At 42.1% G+C, this 19,339-nt stretch overlaps 1 protein-coding gene across 13 annotated transcripts in view; it reads right to left on the bottom strand.

Annotated features, from left to right (window-relative positions):
• Positions 1-1,331: 1,331 nt before the first annotated feature.
• Positions 1,332-19,339, bottom strand: part of nav2a (neuron navigator 2a) — a 1,144,654-nt gene continuing 1,126,646 nt past the window's right edge. For all 13 annotated transcript variants that reach the window (XM_087996268.1, XM_087996269.1, XM_043705373.2 and 10 more), the window contains 6 exons: positions 19,181-19,335; positions 13,582-13,653; positions 11,896-12,092; positions 7,380-7,498; positions 6,617-6,820; positions 1,332-3,832 (listed from right to left, as the gene is read on the bottom strand). In XM_087996268.1, coding sequence (XP_087852394.1) covers positions 3,707-3,832; positions 6,617-6,820; positions 7,380-7,498; positions 11,896-12,092; positions 13,582-13,653; positions 19,181-19,335 — 873 coding nt within the window. In that variant the 3' untranslated portion in view covers positions 1,332-3,706. The remainder of the gene's footprint in view (positions 3,833-6,616; positions 6,821-7,379; positions 7,499-11,895; positions 12,093-13,581; positions 13,654-19,180; positions 19,336-19,339) is intronic.

Genomic DNA, 19,339 nt, shown 5'->3' with positions numbered 1-19,339 from the left:
AGAATCTGTTCCCACTTGTAAAAGAATTAAAAGTGAGATGGCATAGATTTCGGATGCATTGCAAAAGAAGAAACGTTTTCATATCATGAATCATTCAGGTATGGAATGCACTGCTTAAAAGTGTGGCAGGAGTGAGGTAGGTTCAACAGAGGCATTATAGAAGGCATTTGATGATGATTTGAATAGAACAACACGCAAAGGTTTGGGGGAAAGATAGGAGAATGGCACTAAGTCAGAATGGTTTTTGGAGAGCCAGTGCACATACAATGGCACAGAAAGAGCTGAATAGGCTCTTTCTGTGCCACAACACTACTGAGATTCAGTGAAGGATCTATATCCATAGGGTATAGGTTTAAGGAGAAGTGAGGAGGAAATTACTGAAATGCAGTGAGCTATTCCCATCTCAAATGTGTTGCCTGATAGAGTGGAAGCAGATTCAGTGGTGACATTCCAAAAACAAATGGATAAGTTCTTGATGGGAACAAAATACAGGGTTATGAGAAAAATGTAGGAGAGTAGATTAATCAGTAGCTCTACCAAAGCACCAGCACAGGCAATGAGGGGCTGAGTAGTTTTCTTCTGCACGCTACACTCTATATTTAGAATAATGGAATCTATTGTGGAAAGGGGCCCATCAGCCCATTGAATCTGCACTGACCTCTTGTGGTACATTGCACTCAGATCAAGCCCCTGTATCCTATTCCTGACACATTTGAGCACTGTGAGGCAGCAGTACAGGTGGACAATCCTTTATCTGAAACACCCAGGACCAGGTGGTTTTTGGAATTCTGAACTTTTCGAATTTCGGAATAAGTGACAGTTTGACGGTGGAATTTTTTAAAAATCTTACTGAAAAGCAGACTCACTGTGAGTACTACGGGCCTTGAGATAGAATTGAGGCCCGGGGCCACGCCCACCCATGTCGCATCTGAGTGACACGCATTAAGTGGGTGTGGAGTTGGGTTAAGTGTTTGCAAGCCAAACAACCTTGTTAATGAGAAATAAATTTTCACGAGGAAACCTTTGGATGTCGGAGCTTTTCGGATTTCCGATAAAGGGTTGTACAACATGCTCTGTGAGCTCACTTGCAACTTTGTCACTCATGATTTACTGGTTTATTGCCATCTTTCTTTGGTGAAACCAACTATTTTGTTGCCTTTTACATCCCATTTCTATGGACAATAACGTACTGTTTGCGCTTTCTGAGAGGATTCAACAAGAAGCAGATACAGAAAGTGAAGACAGGGCTCTTAAATTTTTCAGTTGTTCTCTCCCAGCTTCACTTGTTCTCATACATATATTGGCAGAAAAAGATTAAAAGTAGCAGGATGTTGAATAAATAAGCATTCATTTTATTGAATCAGGAATAATTTAAGACTGGTACAATACTAAATTTGTTCCCCAAATGAGGCATAGTCTTGCACAGGCCATATTGAATTCAATGGGCAACCAGACTTGATTCAAATGGGATGACACAGCATACAGTACACAAAATACTCATTTCCTAGTGTTTTAAAAATGGCTAGAAAATTCATCAAAATGCATCACTGTAATCAATTATTTACAATTTATGTTACAATGAAAAAATGTACATCATATTAAACACATTCAAAACAACTGTTCCACTTAAGTCACTAAATTCTACAAATAGTTTTCTATTGAACAACCATGTGAAAAATTATCACAAATAACAAACATGGGTTTGGTACAATAATCATTACCATGATCAGCATTTCGTCATTAAACAGAATTCCCCAAAATTTACAGAAAACACCACCTCGAAGTCAAGCCAAAGCCATATACAAGTCTCCTTCAGCCTGTACAATTGTTGGCAGTTTTGAAAAAAAGACAACTTTTTTTTTGGCTTCCGTTAAGAATCAGCATGAACTTTGCATAGCATCTTAAACTTAGAGAACACTATCAAATAACTGGACACCATGATGTGAAGGGAAGTAAAGAAAGACTTCTGGAAGCATTTTAAAAAAAAAAATTGAAGAAAAAGGTTGAGTTCAGGAGCAGCATGATCGAATGCAGCCTTACGCTCCAACAACCCACTCTGAGCTGAACCATTTCCATCACAGTTTCAACGTTACAATTGAGAGATTGTGACCAAGGTACCGTAACAATAGGATTATGGCAGCATAAAGAAACCCATTGAGGTATAGGGGAACACATTGATCAGCCAAAGTGTATGAACAACAGATTTTGTGTTAATACATCACATAAAAAGCAGGGTACAACAGCACGGCACAACAAGCACTCCAATTATTACCTATTACCCAGTCACTGGATGATTTCAATATTTATACACCATTATCTTTGTAATGTCCATCAAGAATTATTTTTTGCAGCGATAGTATCGTCTTTCATACACCAAGTCCAAATTTGCAGTTCAGAGTTCTACCATGGAATGATTCACTGTCATGGTACAAACACTATAAAGTTGCAGACTGGTTATGAACCAAGAAATCATTGACTTTCCTCCTTATTTGCCTTGCTTCTAACAAATGACTTGCTTGTTATTTGAACCAACACTGATTTTATAAAAACAAAAGCTTGGCTCTTTTAATATTCTGAGATGAAATTCCAGCCCTGTCTTCAGAAACAATACAAAATCATCGGCAAAAGAAAATACAACAGGAAAATCAGTATCAAGAGAGAACGAGAGTAAGGCATCATTTATTTCCAGCACCAGACGTTGTAAAAAAGGCTTGCATGGATTTGGCTGAAGGGTTGCGTTTCTTCGCTGAGGTACAGCTCAATCCAGCTTTTCTTCTTGTGTTTTTGCAAAGAAAAAGTGCAATTCCAGTGGAGGTGTTATGAGTCCTGGTGAGGAGACAAGCCTTAATAACAATCAAAATGTTTGCGCGTGTGTTTTCAACAAGGAAAGTGAGAGCAGGAGAAAACAGGGATCTTCAACATCGATTTCTGGCTCAACCATGTGTTCCAAAGTCACAGCCTTGGGAAGCACCACGCTTTCTTTCGATGGTCGGCTATTGGTGAAGAAACCTGAAAATCTTCTGCGGAGACTGTGGATGAAACACCCATGGCTTGGCTTGTTTACTTTTAACCCAGCCGACTGCAAAATAGCAACAAGCGGGTGGGTAACATAGCACCAATAACCACATGCAGTTGAGAGGGTTTGCGTTCACCCATAACAACACTCTCCCCCAACCCACCCCCACTCCTCGCTCTCCTTTATTGAAGGGAGTTGATTGGGATGTCCAGTGTCTGCTGACTGTTTGGTTGAGAGCAGCATTAGATTCAGTCTTACCAGGACAGTACATGGCACAATGACGTTAGCTCCATACCTTGTAAAATCAGGTTTTGCTACTTCTGTATGCAGTGCTCAACATTTCTTCATTGGCTTAGCACTGATGCCTCCAGCAGTTAGGTGAAGAAATAGTGCAGTTTGCATTCATAAAACAAAACAGGGAGGGGGAAAAAGCCCAAAATGTAGTCTCCCTTGGGTTACCTGCACCCACTAGGGTTTCAATATTTAACATTGAATTAAAGTGTCTCGTACTTGAAGACCCATTTCTCCTGTTATAACTGAAGTTTCTGTCCAACAAGGTGAGCAATAAGCTTAGTGATTGATCTGACCGTCTATCTTTCTGAGTCGAGTGTTTCCGTCCTCATGTTGCATGGCAATATTCGGAGAAATGTTGGACAGAAATGGCAGGGTTATTTTGACAGAACAAATTGATCAAAGGGTCGATTCGAGAGATGAATCGAGAATATCGTCATGATGACTGTTGCTATTGGAGTCACTGTCATAACTATGGGGACTGGAGCAATTTGCAGCTTCTTGCAGCCTCATTAACATATTCATCTGGAAAAGTAAAGAGAAATTGAACAGGTTCAGTACATTAGGTTCAGATTGAGGATGCATGTTGTCACAGTTTGTGAACAAGCAGTGAGGTGCCCTTCTGGAATGGCAAGAGTCAAAACTGTGGGGAATTCATTTGGCTACAAACCATTTCAGTTACAGATATTTCTCATTCTTTGTGTCCTAAAAATAGAAGTCCTTATGCAACAGGCCTAATGCAGTTGTAAATTAATAAGAGCTATGAGTTTTGAAATGATTCCCTGCTATAAGATTCTTCTGTTGACCTTTTCTATTTTTATTTCACTGTGAAGTGGGCTTTCTTAGTTAGTGCCATGCTGCATGTGTTGATTGGCATAACGTTTTGGTTAAAACAAGTCAGCTGAAATATAAGTATCAAGATTTAGTTAGGTCTAAATTTTGCAATTACGTAAACTCCATTGAGCAACACCTACTGTTCACCTGGAATAGAGCTATTACACAGTGACCTCTCGAGCACCAACCTCCTCTTCCCTTGGGGCCAGTTTGAATTTGGCACCTTCCTAGAATGGATTGGTCTGCTCTGATGAAAAGGCAGGCAGCAGGGAGACCAATTGATCAACCAATTCGACTGAAGGATCGTCACAGACAGCAACACAGGAAGTAAAGGGCAGGAAGAACATACGCAAATAAGAAAGCAAAATAAAACATTTGGGATTAAGGGAGAAACTTAGATAACTTAAAAATATTTTGTCTTTAGAGGTCTTTAAATTATTTTGTTGAAGGAACGAACTTATTAAAAAGTTTCAAAATCAGAGAGGCTGTTCAATAGTAATTGTTAGTTAGAATGTTGTTAAAAGTTCTGTTACTCCTACTGAACAAAGCTTAAGCTTTCCATTTCTTTGCACAGTGAAAATGATGGGTGATTAGGTTCAGTTCAGCAATTTCAATACAAGTTTTGTAAATGGAGACTGCAGCATCACATCCTTAGAGGAGCAGACTATCAGGGAAAGGATGCTCGGATTTCTGTGTTGCTCATGAGTTGAATCCAGAAGTTGTCAGTTTTGCTCAGTATCACACCAGCGAGTGCCAACATGAGCACTTATCCACCTGATGCCTCACCTCACTCCCTTGGCCAAAGTGTGTGACTTTGGAATGTGCAGTTTGTTAACACCCATCTAATCCTATCTCCTTTTCCACTGTTTGTGTATATGGTGAAACACAACCCATCATTTCACAATATACAAGTCCTGGTGAGCTGTAGTTCCTGGGGTTGTTACAGATATAATACTTAACACTGAAGTGTAAAGGCAGCCTTGCTCAGTTAATGAAAGAGAGCCATGCATGGCAAAGCAAGAGGGTAAACGATGGGAGGCAAAAAAACATGGAGAACCAAACAAGAAAGCTAATGGAACATTGGCCTTTATATCTTGAAGCCCAGAGTATAAGGGTGCAGAGGTTATGCTGTAGCTATACAAAACCCTGGTTAGACCCCACTTGGAATACTGTGAACAGATCTGGGAACAACACCACAGGAAGGAGATACTGGCCTTGGAGGGAGTACATATAGGTTTTGATGAATGACATCCAGACTTCAGGGGTTAAATTATGAGGAGAGATTATACAAATTAGACCTGATTTCTCTTGAATTTAGAAGGTTAAGGGATGATTTTATTGAAGTCTTTAAGATATTAACAGGAAAAGACAGGGTAGATAAAAATAAACTATTTCCACTGGTTGGGGATTCTAGAATTAGGGGCCGTAATTTCAGAATTAGGGCTAGACTGTTCAGAAGAGATGCTAGGAAGCACTTCTATACAGAAAGAGTGGTAGATATTTGTAACTCTCATCCAAAAATAGCAGTGGATGCTGGATCAGTTGTTAATTTTAAATCTGGGATAGATTTTTGATAAATGAAGGTATTAAGGGATATGGGCCAAAGCAGATATAGGGAGTCAGCCATGATCTCATTGAATGGCAGAGCATACTCAAGGGGCCGAATGGCCTGTTCCTGTTCCTATGTAGCATCATAGTAGTACCAAAGACAATACAGTGCTCCCATCTGAAGACCCATTTACAGACATCAATCAGTGGAGGAAAGCTCAGAGCCAGTATAGAATAAAATGCTTACGGATGTTTTAACCAAGCATTTTATTATTTCCTTAATGAATTAAATTTTCCTTCAACTTTGTTTATCAAAAAGGGAAGACAATTCACTGCTAAAAGCAAATATATCTTAATGTTTTCCTCCCCTCGTGTCTTTTTTCTCAACAAAATGGTAAGAAAACAAAGTAACCTCATTGCAATAACATCCAGAATATGATTAGATTCCCTACAGTGTGGAAACAGGCCATTTGACCCAACAAATCCACACCAACCGTCCAGAAAGTAACCCATCCAGACCCATTGCCCTACATTTACCCCTTACTAATGCACCTAACCTATACATCCCTGAACATTATGGGCAATTTAGCACAGCCAATTCATCTGACCTGCACATCTTTGGATTGTGGGAAGAAACCCACACAGACACAGAGAGAATATGCAAACTCAACACAGACAGTCACCCAAGGTGAGAATTGAACCCAGGTCCCTCGTGCTGTGAGGCAGCAGTACTAACCACTGAGCCACCATGCTGCAGTATTAGCATGGATAAGGTTAAGAAACTGGGATTAGGATAAAAACAAGAAAGTAGAGGGTTATCTGATCACTTTTGATGGGCTGAATGGCCAACTTCTGATTCTGCATTTTAGGTTTCGACATTTCTTGCCCCAGCTATGGAAACTGAGATTTAGAAAGTTTCCAACTCACAAGGGGGTCTCCCTCAGCGTCGCTCTGTTGAGGCTGTTTACTCGAACCACCTTCTCGTGTCAGTATAAATCCATCAAAGCCTACATCCTCAGGCCTCAGTTGCAGGAGTGGGGGCCACTCATGGTGCTGGGGGGTTGCTGCCCATGGATACGTATCCATCACCCACTTGGCTGGATCCTCCCAAGGAACCCGTCTTCCGTACAGCTACAGGAGAAGAAAGGTTGATTACATTGCAAGGAAATTATGGGAAGAGACAGAGACAAAAAAGAATCCTTCTATACACATCTTATCCGATTAGACATTGCCAACAACAAAACTACAAACTTAACTAAAAAAAATAAATGAAATGACTCCTTAAATGGGTCAATAAATAAAATTAATTCATTCTGAGTAGTAAATAGTTAACAGCTAAAATTAGCAGATAGATAAAGTCAGCTGTAAACTATTTGATTTCCAGGGGATGGTTCCAGTCGATGTCCAGCCTGTAAAGAATTAATGTCCAAAAGGATTTACAACAGACAAATGGTTAATAAATGTGCCGGAAGCGTGTAACCCTCACGTGAGCTGTAATCAATCCAATCTACTGGCCCTGCTCTGATTTGCCCTCTCTTTCAACCAAACACCTGCTGGATAAGTTGCCTGCCTTTAACTGATTCTTTTAATGAAAGGCTATTTTTCATCCACAAGAGGCATATTTAATGATTCATGCAAGGTTCTACTCGAGATTTTGATTGATGAGAATTCAGCCGTAGCCTTTACGTACCTGTAGCCCTTCCCTGACTGCCTCCAGCAGATAAGGGATGATGGAATAATTCCACAAGTCTGTAAACCATACCCGTGAACCATCAACATCCATTGGACAGGACAGGAATAGTCGAGGACCTTAACAATCAGAAATCAAATTCAACGGCTTATTAAGACTTTCCTTAACAAAATCCATAAACTCCAATAATCACATGCCTCTAAGTTCTAATATTGCCAAATAAAAGAGGAGCATTGAGAATGCTAGAGACCAGAAATATAAATTGCTGGAGAAACTCAGCAGGTCCAGAGGGACAGAGTTAACGTTTCAAGTCTGTATGAATCTTCTTCAATTCTGTCAAAACATTAACTCTGTTTCTGTCTTCATGGATGCTGCCAGATCTGCTGGGTTTCTCCAGCACCTTTGTTTTTATTTCTGCAGCCGCTAATCTTCCACATTAAGAAGTGAACTGATGCCCAAGGTAAAAAGACTGATTTTCCTACCCAACACCATCCCACTTTTATTCATCTTGAGACATAAGCATGACTTGCCCATTCCAAATTGCTCTTGATAAAGTGGTCATAGCTTTCTCCCTAAATCAGTGTCGTGCATATGGGGAGAGTGCTCCCAAGTGCTGCTTTGTGGGGCACTCATGAACGTTGACCCAGCAACAAGAAGGAAATGGGTCAGGTATGTTCAGGTCGGGATGGTATATGACCTGGAGGGACACTTGTATTGAACTCCCTGGTCCTTCTAGGTTGTAGAGGTTGAGGGTTTTGGAGCTGCAGAACTATACAGACTGGTATGCTAATGATGGGAGGATTAGGCTGACAGATGGGAATGTTCTGGACTGGTTACACGTATCTTGAGATTTTTTTTCTTTTTTCATATATTCATTCAGAGGATGTGAGTCCATCACTATTTAGCCAGAAGGGCAGTTAAGAGTCAACCACATTGCTATGGGTCTGGGGGCAGATGCAGATGGCAGATGAGTAAAGATGGCAGTTTCCTTCCCTGAAGGACAGTAGTGAGCCAGATGAGTTTTTACAACAATTGACAACTTTCAATGGTTTACATGGTCATCCTTCAAATGATAATGCTTATTTTTATTGAGTCATATTCTGCCAGCTGCTGTGTTGGTATTCAAACCCAGATCAAATATCACCTGGGTCTCTGGATGACCAGCCCAGTGACAATACCATAAGGCCATCGCCTTCTGATCCTTGATGTACTCCCATCTTGTCCTGCTTTTACAATCACCCATGCTTCCTACGCTGTGCCATTAGGATAGCCCGCATGCATCCCATCCCATACATCCTCTCTGAATGACAGGATTGAACATTGACACCACCCCTTGACATTCAATGGTGTTAGCATCACTGAATCCCCAATATTACCATCCTTGGGGTTATCATTGACCAGAAACTCAATTGGAATTGTCACACAAACACAGTGGCTGCAAGAGCATGTCAGAGGCTAGGAATACTGTTGCAACTAACTCAGCTCCTGACTCCCAAAGCCTGTCCATCGTGTACGAGGCACAAGTCAAGAGGGTGATGGAATATCCCCTCTTGCCTGAATGAGCATAGGTCCAAGAACACTCAAGAAGCTTGACACCAACTAGGTCAAAGCAGCCCATTTGATTGGCAGCACATTCAACAAGCATTTACTCCCGCCACTACTAATGCTCAGTAGCAGCAATGTGTATTATCTACAAGATGCACTGCAGACATTCACCAAAGGTCCTTTGACCATACCTTCCAGACCCATGATCACTTCCATTTAGAAGGACAAGGGTAGCAGATACTTGGGAACAGCACTCCCTGCAAGTACCCCTCCAAGCCACTCACCATCCTGACTTGGAAATATATCGCCATTCCTTGACTGTCGCTGGGCCAGTGTCTCACTCATGGCATTGGGAGTCAACCTACAGCAAGTGGATTGCAGCAATTGAAGAAGTCAACTTAAGGGCAACTTGGGACAGGCAATAAAAGTGCTGGCCAGCCAGTGATGTTCATGTTTCACAAGTGAATAAAAGAAAATTCTTGTTTAACAATTAGGATGAAAGAGAAGCAGGTTTGTGGGTGTCAGAAAGTAGCATTGCATACAATGCGCCTATCGGACCAACAGATCCACGTCAGATGCCATATCACTTGTCCTTCACTCCTCCCTCGAACATCTTGACAACAGGAACAGCGACGTAAGAATTCTACTCATTGACCACAGTTCAGCCTTCAACACTATAATCCCCTTGAGACTGATTACTAAATTTAGTGATCTTGGACTAAGCCCCACTCTCTGCAACTGAATCCTCAGTTTCCAGACCCACCGGCCACAATCAGTGAAGACTAGGGACAATTTTTCATCCTCACTAATCCTCAATACTGCAGCCCCCCAGGGCTGTGCACTCAGCCCCCTACTGTACTCGCTGCATACCCATGACTGCGTCGCCAAATACCAGACTAATGCCATTTACAAGTTCGCTGATGATACCACCACAGTCGGTCGAATCTCAGATGGTGATGAAACAGACTACACACGGGAGGTGGAAGACCTGGAGAAATGGTGCACTGAGAACAACCTAGCTCTCAATGCCAGCAAAACCAAGGAATTCATTATTGACTTTTGGCAGGATGTTACTCATGCCCCCCTTATACATTAACAGCACAGAGGTGGAATGAGTGGAGAGTGTCAAACTCCTAGGAGTGGTCATTCACAACAACTTTCTTGAACTGTTCATGTGGACGCACTGATTAAAAAGTCAAGATTAGAGTGGTGCTGGAAAAGCACAGCAGGTCAGGCAGCATCTGAGGAGCATGAAAATTCATGTTTCGGGCAAATGTCCTTCATCAGGCTCCTGCTTGAAATGTCGATTTTCCTGCTCCTCGGATGCTGCCTGACCTGCTGTGCTTTTCCAGCACCACTCTAATCTTGACTCTGATCTCCAGCATCTGCAGTCCTCACTTTTGCACTGGTTACAAAGGCCCAACAATGTCTCTTCTTCCTCAGGCAGCTGAGAAAATTTGGCATGACGGCGAATACGCTTGCCAACTTTTATAGGTGTCCATCAAAATCATTCTGTCTGGATGTCTGGTATGGCAACTGTACCATTCAAGATCAGAGACGGTTACAGAGAGTGGTGAACCTGGCTTGGACAATCACCAAAGGCCAACATCCCATCTATAGAATCTACAGAATCCATCTACCAGGCCTGCTGTCAAGGAAAGGCCAACAGCATTCTCAAAGATCCATCCCACCCTGGCAATGTTTTTCTACAACCTCTACCATTGGGGAGAAGGTACAGAAGCCTGAACACACGTGCCAGCTGGTTTCAAAACAGTTTCTACCCTACTGTTGTTAGAATACTGAATGGAGTTACAAACTCTTAACATTCGCCTGTACCTTGGGTTTTTTTTGCCACTGTTTACCTATTATTTACTATCTCTGCCACTTTGTGATCTGCCTGTATTGCTTGCAAGACAAAGCTTTTCACCCTGTCTCGGTACACGTGACAATAAATTCAATTCAATTCTATTCTATTCTTAGGCTTCAGTGCATGAAAAAGCTTATGCTATTTCATAGATTCCTTTCGAATTTCATGAAGTCTTGAAGTACATCTGATCAGTTTCTATGGTTACAAGCAAAATCCTCTCAGCAGTATGTCCACTGCAGCTATTCCACATACTTTGTGTAATTCACACAATAACAGAAGCGGTTTTTTAAAAATTCAGCCATAGGATATGAGCAGCACTGACTGGGCCAGCATTTATTGCCCATCCCTAATTGCCCAGGGGTCAGTTAAGAGTCAACCATACTGCTATGGGTCTGGGGTCACATAAAGGCTAATGGCAGCTTTCCTTCCCTGAAAGGGATGAGTGAACCAGATGGTTTTCTACGATAGTCATCAGACAATTATAATTAGGCCAGCTTTTCATTCCAGAGTTTTTAACTAATTAAATTGAAATTTTGTCATGTTCCATGGGGCGATTCAATCCCATGTTGCCATAGGATTAGCCTGGAGTTCTGGATTGCTATTCCAATGACATTACCACAGCATTCCTGAGGTTGAACAAGACCAGAAACAATATTAAAGAAAGCCATTCAGCCCACCGTGTCTGCACCGGCTCTCCAAGTGAGCATCAGTGTCATTCTCCTGCCTTTTCCACATAGCCTTATACATTGCTTCTATTTAAACATTCCTCCATTGCCCTCTTCAACACCTCAGTGAAGCTGTCTGCACAGTGCACTCGGGGGCTGAATGTCCTGCCCGATTACTACCCTGTAACACAAATGCCAAGACCAATGTCCCTCAAACTACAATCATGCAAAAGTCACCCACTGGATTCCACTAATTACTGGGGTTTTAAAGGGATTTATACATTGGAAATTGTTATTATCTTGTCTTTAATCATCAGAAATCCTTTACATAAGACCTGATTTTCATTGGGAAAATACAAAGCTGCAACATGATGCTGATTCTGTGCAAATTATTTCTAAACAATGCCATGTTACCAATTCCTGGAATGCAGATAGTTACCAATGGTGACATCGGACGAGCTGTGAGCTTCCAGGAATCTGTTCAAGTGATGCCAGACTTTGGGAATCCAGTCAATGATCCGGACCAGTTCCGTGTTTCTCGTTCTGGTGCTGATCTCAGTTTCTATCAGTCTCCGGCGAAGATAGCGACCCAGGAAACCTTTGACTGGTTCAGTATGGTTAGCACACAGAACCCATCTGCAGTTCAAAAGAGAAAAAGATTAATTTCTTCTGAAGGTTTACAGACCTCTTTTGATGGGACGATTGCATTTAATTTGGCAGGGTTTTCAATTGGCAGAGGTTGGGATTAACCAGTTAATTCCAAGTCCCTGAGCAACGGGTAAGGTGAGAAGATCATCGGGATCTCTCTCCCCTTCATTACAGACATTTACACCACACGCTGCACTCGAAAGGCTAAGAGCATTGTGGAAGACCCTACACACCCCTCACTCAAACTGTTCTCCCTCCTGCCATCTGGCAGAAGATACCGGAGCATTCGGTCTCTCATGGCCAGACTGAGCAATAGTGTCTTCCCCCAAGCCATCAGGCTCCTTAACACTGTATGATCAGACTATCTGGAATTCCCATTTGAAATTGTTTGTATGACTTCGACTTTCTGCTAGAACAATGTCTATAACTTATCATTCCTTTTTACACTGCAACTTGCGTGTTTTGCACTTCTTATGCACTTTATGCCGTGTATGATTGTGCAGTTTGGCTGTCCATGTAGCACCCTCGGTCCTGGAGGAACGCTGTCCCATTTTTACTGTATCAGTTGTAGATGGTAGAAATGACAAATAAAAAGCTACACTCCCGTACTCTATCTATTTCTTGGGGCAGTGCTTTCCCTGGAACCAGAATCTAGTGAGAGTTTGGACCAGGAGTCAAATGTACATTGACGAAAACCTGCTGTGATGCTCAGAAACCATATATAACACAAGATAGCATGATGTGACATGTAAAGGTAATTCTTTCCCAGACCATATACAATCAGCCCTATTGTTGAATCTACTTAATTGTGATTTCCTAAAACATCTGCATAAAGAGTCACAGACTCTCCAAGGAATATGCCAGAATGTCTCTGTATCATTAGCATAATTAATGTCCCCACATAATTACCCAGCTAATGCACTGAACTGATTTGTCAATGCAGTGGAGAGGAATCATGTGTGTTGGGACACAAGTCATTGAAGTCGTGAGCTTATCCTTTCCAATGAAGCAGAAAAATGTGTTTTTTGCACATATGGAAAGGAAAGTGATGCCATTGCAGAACATTGGTTGCAGATGCTCAGGTTCAACTTTTGAACAATGTTGTTGAGAATTGTGTGAGAGTATTTCTATGGGCATGAGACAGCACATTCTTTCCTTGTACATTAGGACTTAAAATTTAATGGACACTTGTTTGAGGATGTTGACAAATTCTTCTAATTCTGTTTCTGTGTGAGTTCAAATAATTCGTGACAACATAAACACACAAGATGCTATGAATGGTGTGATTGCATCATGTAACATAGGAGTTAACCAGACTGAAGAAAAAGCCCCTAAAAACCAAAAGATAGTACTCAAAAGGAGCCCTCGCAAAAACAAACTCTGCCCTGGCACAGGTAGTGCACTCAAAGGAAGAAAACAAAGTGGAATCTTAACAAAAATGAAACAGAATCCATTAAGTAGCAGGTCCAGACAGTACCTGAAGTTATGATGAAGTTGGAGGTTAGGAGTGGAAGACGTAGCCTGGTTCATTGTGCCAATGATATAAGGACTGGAAAATAAATGGTCAAGTATTAGAAATGATATAAGAGATAGAGTCATAGAGTTGTATAGCACATAAACAGAGTCTTTGGTTCAACTCGTCCATGCCGAACATTTATCCGAAACTAACCTAGTCCCATTACCTGCATTTGGCCCACATCCCTCTGAACCCTTCCGATTCATGTACCCATCCTTTTTCAATGTTGGAACTGTACTAGTCTCCACCACGTCTTCTAGCAGCTCATTGCATACACACATACACCACTCTCTGCATGAAAACGTCACCCTTTAGGTCGCTTTTATATCTTTCCCCTCTCACCCTAAACCTATGCCCTTTAGTTCTGGACTCCCCCACCCCAGGGAAAAGACTTTGCCTATTTACCCTATCCATGCCCCTCATCAAGTGGGCTTAAAAGGGTTAATGAAATAACTTTAACGAGCAGAATTAAGGAGACTCCCAAGGCCTTTTATTCATATATAAGAAGCAAGAGGGTAACTAGAGAAAGGGTTAGTCCAGTAAAGGATAAGGAAGGAAGGTTGTGTGTTGAACCCGAGAAAATGGGTGATATTCTCAATGATGACTTTTAATCAATGTTCACTGAGGAGAGGGACATGATGAATGTTGAGATTAGAGATAGAAGTTTGTTTACTCTGGATCACGTTGACATAAGAAGGGAGTATGTGTTGGGTAGGCTAAAGGATATTAAGGTGGACAAATCCCCAGGACTGGATGGGATCTATCCAGGTTGCTGAGGGAGACGAGAGAGGAAATAGCTGGGGCCCTGACAGATATCTCTGTAGCATCCTTAAACACAGGTGAAATGCCAGAGGACTGGAGAGTTGCTAATGTTGTCCCCGTTCAAGAAGGGTAGTCGAGATATTTCAGGTAACCACGGACCAGAAAGCCTGACATCAGTGGTGGGAAAGTTGCTGGGGAAGGTACTGAGGGATAGGATCTATTTATATTTAGGAAAGAATGGGCTTATCAGTCAAAGGCAGCATGGTTTTGTTTGGGGGAGATTGTGCCTTACCAACTTAATACAGTTCTTTGAGGAAGTGACCAAGTTGACAGATGAAGGAAGAGCTGTAGATATCATATACATGGACTTTAGTAAGGCATTTGATAAGATTCCCCGTGGTAAACTAATAAAGAAAGTGAAGTCACATTTTGTGTAGGGTGTTCTAGCTTGGTGGATAAGGAACTGGTTGAGCAACAGGAGACAGAGAGTAGTAGTTGAAGAAAGTTTCTCGAAATGGAAAAAAGGTGACCAGTGATGTTCCACAGGGGTCAGTGCTGGGCTACAGTTTGTGATGTACATGATCTGGAAGGGGGCTTGGTGATCTGATCAGTAAGTTCGCAGATGACATGAAGATTGGTGGAGTAGCAGAAAGCATAGGGGACTGTCAAAGAATACAGAAGAGAGATAGACTGGAGAGCTGGGCGGAGAAATGACAGATGGAGTTCAATCCAGACAAATGTGAAGTGATGCATTTTGGAAGGTCTAATTCTAAAGCAAACTATACTGTAACGGAAGAACCTTTGGAAAAGTTGATGAGCTGAGAGATCTGGGAGTTCAGGTCCATTGTACCCTGAATGTGACTGCACAGGTGGATAGAATGGTCAAGAAGGCTTTCATCGGATGGGGTACTGAGTATAAGAGCTGGCAGGTCATTTTACAAGTGGGCGGCACAGTGGCACAGTGTTTAGCACTGCTGCCTCACAGCGCCAGAGACCCGGGTTCAATTCCCGCCTCAGGTGACTGACTGTGTGGAGTTTGCACGTTCTCCCCGTGTCTGCGTGGGTTTCCTCCGGGTGCTCCGGTTTCCTCCCACCATCCAAAGATGTGCAGGGTCAGGTGAATTGGCCATACTAAATTGCCTGTAGTGTTAGGTAAGGGGTAAATGTATGGGTGGGTTTCGCTTCGACAGGTCGGTGTGGACTTGTTGGGCCGAAGGGCCTGTTTCCACACTGTAATCTAATCTAAAGTGTACAAGACATTGGTTCGGCCGCATTTAGAATACTGTGTACGGTTCTGGTCGCACATTACCAAAAGGATGTGGAAGCTTTGGAGAGGGTGCAGAGAAGGTTTACGAGGATGTTGCCTGGTATGGAAGGTGCTAGTTATGAAGAGAGGTTGAGTAGGTTAGGATTGTTTTCATTATAAAAAAGGAGATTGAGGGGGGACCTGATTGAGGTGTACAAAATCATGAAGGGTATAGACAGAGTGGATAGAGATAAGCTTTTTCCCAGGCTGAGGGAAAAACAAGAGGCCATGTGTTCAAAGTGAGAGGAGAAAAGTTTAAGGGGGATACAAGCAGAAAGTACTTTACACAGAGGGTGGTAGGTGCCTGGAATGCGTAGCCAGCAGAGGTAGTAGAGGCAGACATGGTAGATTCATTTAAGGTGCATCTGGACAGATGATGAGTAGTAAGGGGAGCAGAGGGGTACAGATCCTTAGGAATTGGGTGATAGGTTTAGACATTGGATTTGGATTGGTTCAGGCTTCAAGGGCTGAAGGGCCTGTTCCTTGCCTGTAAATTTTCTTTGTTGTTCTCTTTTCTTTGTTTTGCCAGACCTGCTAAGCTTTTCCAGCAATTTGTTTCTGCAACATCCTTGTAAATCTTTTCTGAATCCTTTCAAGTTAAACAACATCTTTCTTGGAGTAGGGAGACAAGAATTGAATGCAATATTCCAAACGTGGCCTAACCAATCTCATGAACAGCCACAACATGACATCCTAACTCCTATATTCAAAGCACTGACCAATAAAGGCAAGCATACCAAATGCCTTCTCACTACTCTGTCTTCCTGAGACTCCAACTTCAAAGAACTATGAACCTGCACCCTTAGGTCCCTTTGTTCAACAACATTCCCCAGGACCTTACTATTAATTGTATAAATTCTGCCCTGATTTGTCTTAGCTAAACTTAATTTGCTGTAGTGATTGGAACCATGGCCAGGTGGATCTCATTGACTATGAGATCCCTGATTGGGGTTGTTAACCTGGGTCAACCAGGGAGCCACAGGAGAATCAGAGAGGCTCTTCACTGTAGATGCAGGTTTGCTCGCTGAGCTGGAAGGTTCATTTCCAGACGTTTCATCTCCCTGCTAAATAACACCTTCAGTGGGCCTCAGGCGAAGCACTGTACGTGATTCCTGCTTTCTATTTCTATGTTTGGGCTTCTTTGGGTTGGTGATGTCATTTCCTGTTCTTTCTCTCAGGGGGTGGTAGATGGGGTCTAACTCGATGTGTTTGTTGATAGAGTCCCAGTTGGAATGCCATGCTTCTAGGAATTCTCGTGCGTGTTTCTGTTTGGCTTGTCCTAGGATAGATGTGTTGTCCCAGTCGAAGTGGTGTCCTTCCTTAACTATATGTAAGGATACTAGTGAGAGAGGGTCATGTCATTTTGTGGCTACAGAAACATCTGGAAATGAACCTTCCAGCTCAGCTAGCAAACCTACATCCAGAACCTCAACCTCAGTTACAAATCTTCTCAAACCTTGCTAAGGCTCTTCATTCTAGGGACTGGCTCTGAGCTGACTGGTCAGAGCCCATGTACTGTGCACATGTAAATAAAGGGAGACTTGGTGACAGGATACTGGCCTCTGTGCAGTTATTTAATTTGCATTTAACTGAAAATTCTGGGAAAAGAGAAAACTAGACATAGGTTAAAGTGACCTTGACTTTGCTCCATATTTTTTGAGAAAGGAAACCTCCTGTTCTCACCAGGACTGGTTGATAAGTTTGACCCATCCCACAAAAAATGGGGACTGTCTCTTAGCTGTCCCCTGAAATGGGAAAGCAAGTTATTCCACTGTTTCATAAGGCTGAAGTATTCACCATCAGGGCAAATAAGAACAAAAAAACTAAGAGAAACCTTGCCAGCAAGAGCGAGTTCCAAAGAAACAAGGTCTCTTAGCTGGGCATAAATTTTCCCACAGCCCTACTGGAGAAATAATTGGTGAGTTTCTCTGGTGCCCAGACCAACACTTTTCTGCCAAGTAACAGCAGTGATTAATTAACTGTGAAATGCATTATTGCTTGTTGTGTTTCCTGGCAATTGGGACTAGGCTTGAAAAGGCATCGTGAGGTCTTGAAAGGTGGTGATTATGTTTCTTTCTGTCTTTATATAACAATTTCTGAGGTGTTAAAGAGCTCCAGAATGTTTCATCAAGTTTTACTATTTTTGAGGAAGCAACGAGGAAGACTGATGACAGTAGCAGAGTAGATGTTGTCCACGCAGGTATCCAACTGGTCAGAAAATTAAAAGCACATGAGAGTGGAGTGGTGAGCAGTGAGTTGGATCCAAAATTTGCTTAGTGACAGAAAGGAAAGGGTAATGATCAATGGACATTTTTGTGTCTGGAAATTGTTTTCCAGTGGAACTCAGTGTTGGGTCTCTTGCTATTTGTGCTATAGAACATAGAACAGTACATACAGGAACTGGCCCTTCATGTCTACGCTAACCATGATGCCATTTTATCTAACCCCATCTGCCTGCACATTGTACATATCCCATTTTCCCATCTGTTCATTTATCTGTCTAAATGCCTATTATATATTGCTATCATAATGGTACATTAATGATTTAAAGTGGGAATCATGACTAGGACAGTTGCAGAATTGACTGAGCAGTTTATAGTGAAGTGAATGGTAGTTGAGTGCAGAATGGTGTCAATTATTTGGTAAGGTAGGCAGAAAAGTGGCAAATGGAATCCAAAAACAATCCAAAAATATCCAAAAGAACAAAATCCAAGGAAATTAGGATTTTGCATTTGGTGAAGGCAAAAAGCAAGGAAACATAATAAACAGGAGGATACTGAGAGGGGCAGAGAAAGGGAGAAATGTTGGAGCGCACATTCACAGGTCCCTGAAGTGACAGGCTCAATGTATAAGGTGGTAAGGTATTCACTGAGGTATTGAATACACAAGCAGGGATGTAATGCTGTACACAGCTGGTGTTTTGTGTACAGTTCTAGTCACTACATTTAAGGCAGAATATAACTGTTCCAGACAAATTACAGAGAGACTTACAAAAATGTTACCAGGACTTGAAAATTGCAGCTAAGCGATAAGACTGGATAGGTTACAGTTGTTCTTTTGGATCTGAGGAGGCTGAGGACAGCGGTTTCGTAAAATTAAGAGTGCCTTGAACAGAGTGGGCAATGAAATCCTGATTCCCCCCAATTTAAGAGTTCAATTAGAGGGGGATAAGATTTAAGGTGGAAAGATAAAAGGCGACATGAAGAAAACCTTTCATCAATAGGCTGATGACTGTCTGGCATTTGCTGCACATTTTGGTGGTAAGACGGAAACTCATCTCACTGAAATCTGTGCAAGCAAGAACAGGATTACATGTGATACATTGCTGACATTAAGTGGCTAGACATGAACAGAGAAACATGCAAGCAAAGTACTGGAGAGCTGCCAGAACCAGTCATATTATACTCATCACATGCAGGTGAATACAAAAAAACAGGGGCATACCACAGATTTTCAAACGACCCAGACCAAGGTTAAAAACAAGACCATTACCATTTATGGTACTTGCAGTTCAAAAGGCCATTGAAGATCTCTCCCAGGGAGCTAACATGGTGCAAATTGTCCAGGATGATCACACTTGGCATGTCCACTGCATTGGTCTCGCTGTTGCACTGATCTGCAAGGTTTGAAAGATACTGCCGCAGCTCCTGA

This window comes from Chiloscyllium plagiosum, unplaced genomic scaffold (assembly GCF_037043375.1).
Source record: "Chiloscyllium plagiosum isolate Xiang-an unplaced genomic scaffold, Cpla_swu_hap1 HiC_scaffold_18, whole genome shotgun sequence".
NCBI classification, from domain to species: Eukaryota; Metazoa; Chordata; class Chondrichthyes; order Orectolobiformes; family Hemiscylliidae; genus Chiloscyllium; species Chiloscyllium plagiosum.
The sequence above is the reverse complement of the archived record's forward strand: the minus strand, read 5'-3'. Positions and strand labels throughout refer to the sequence as shown.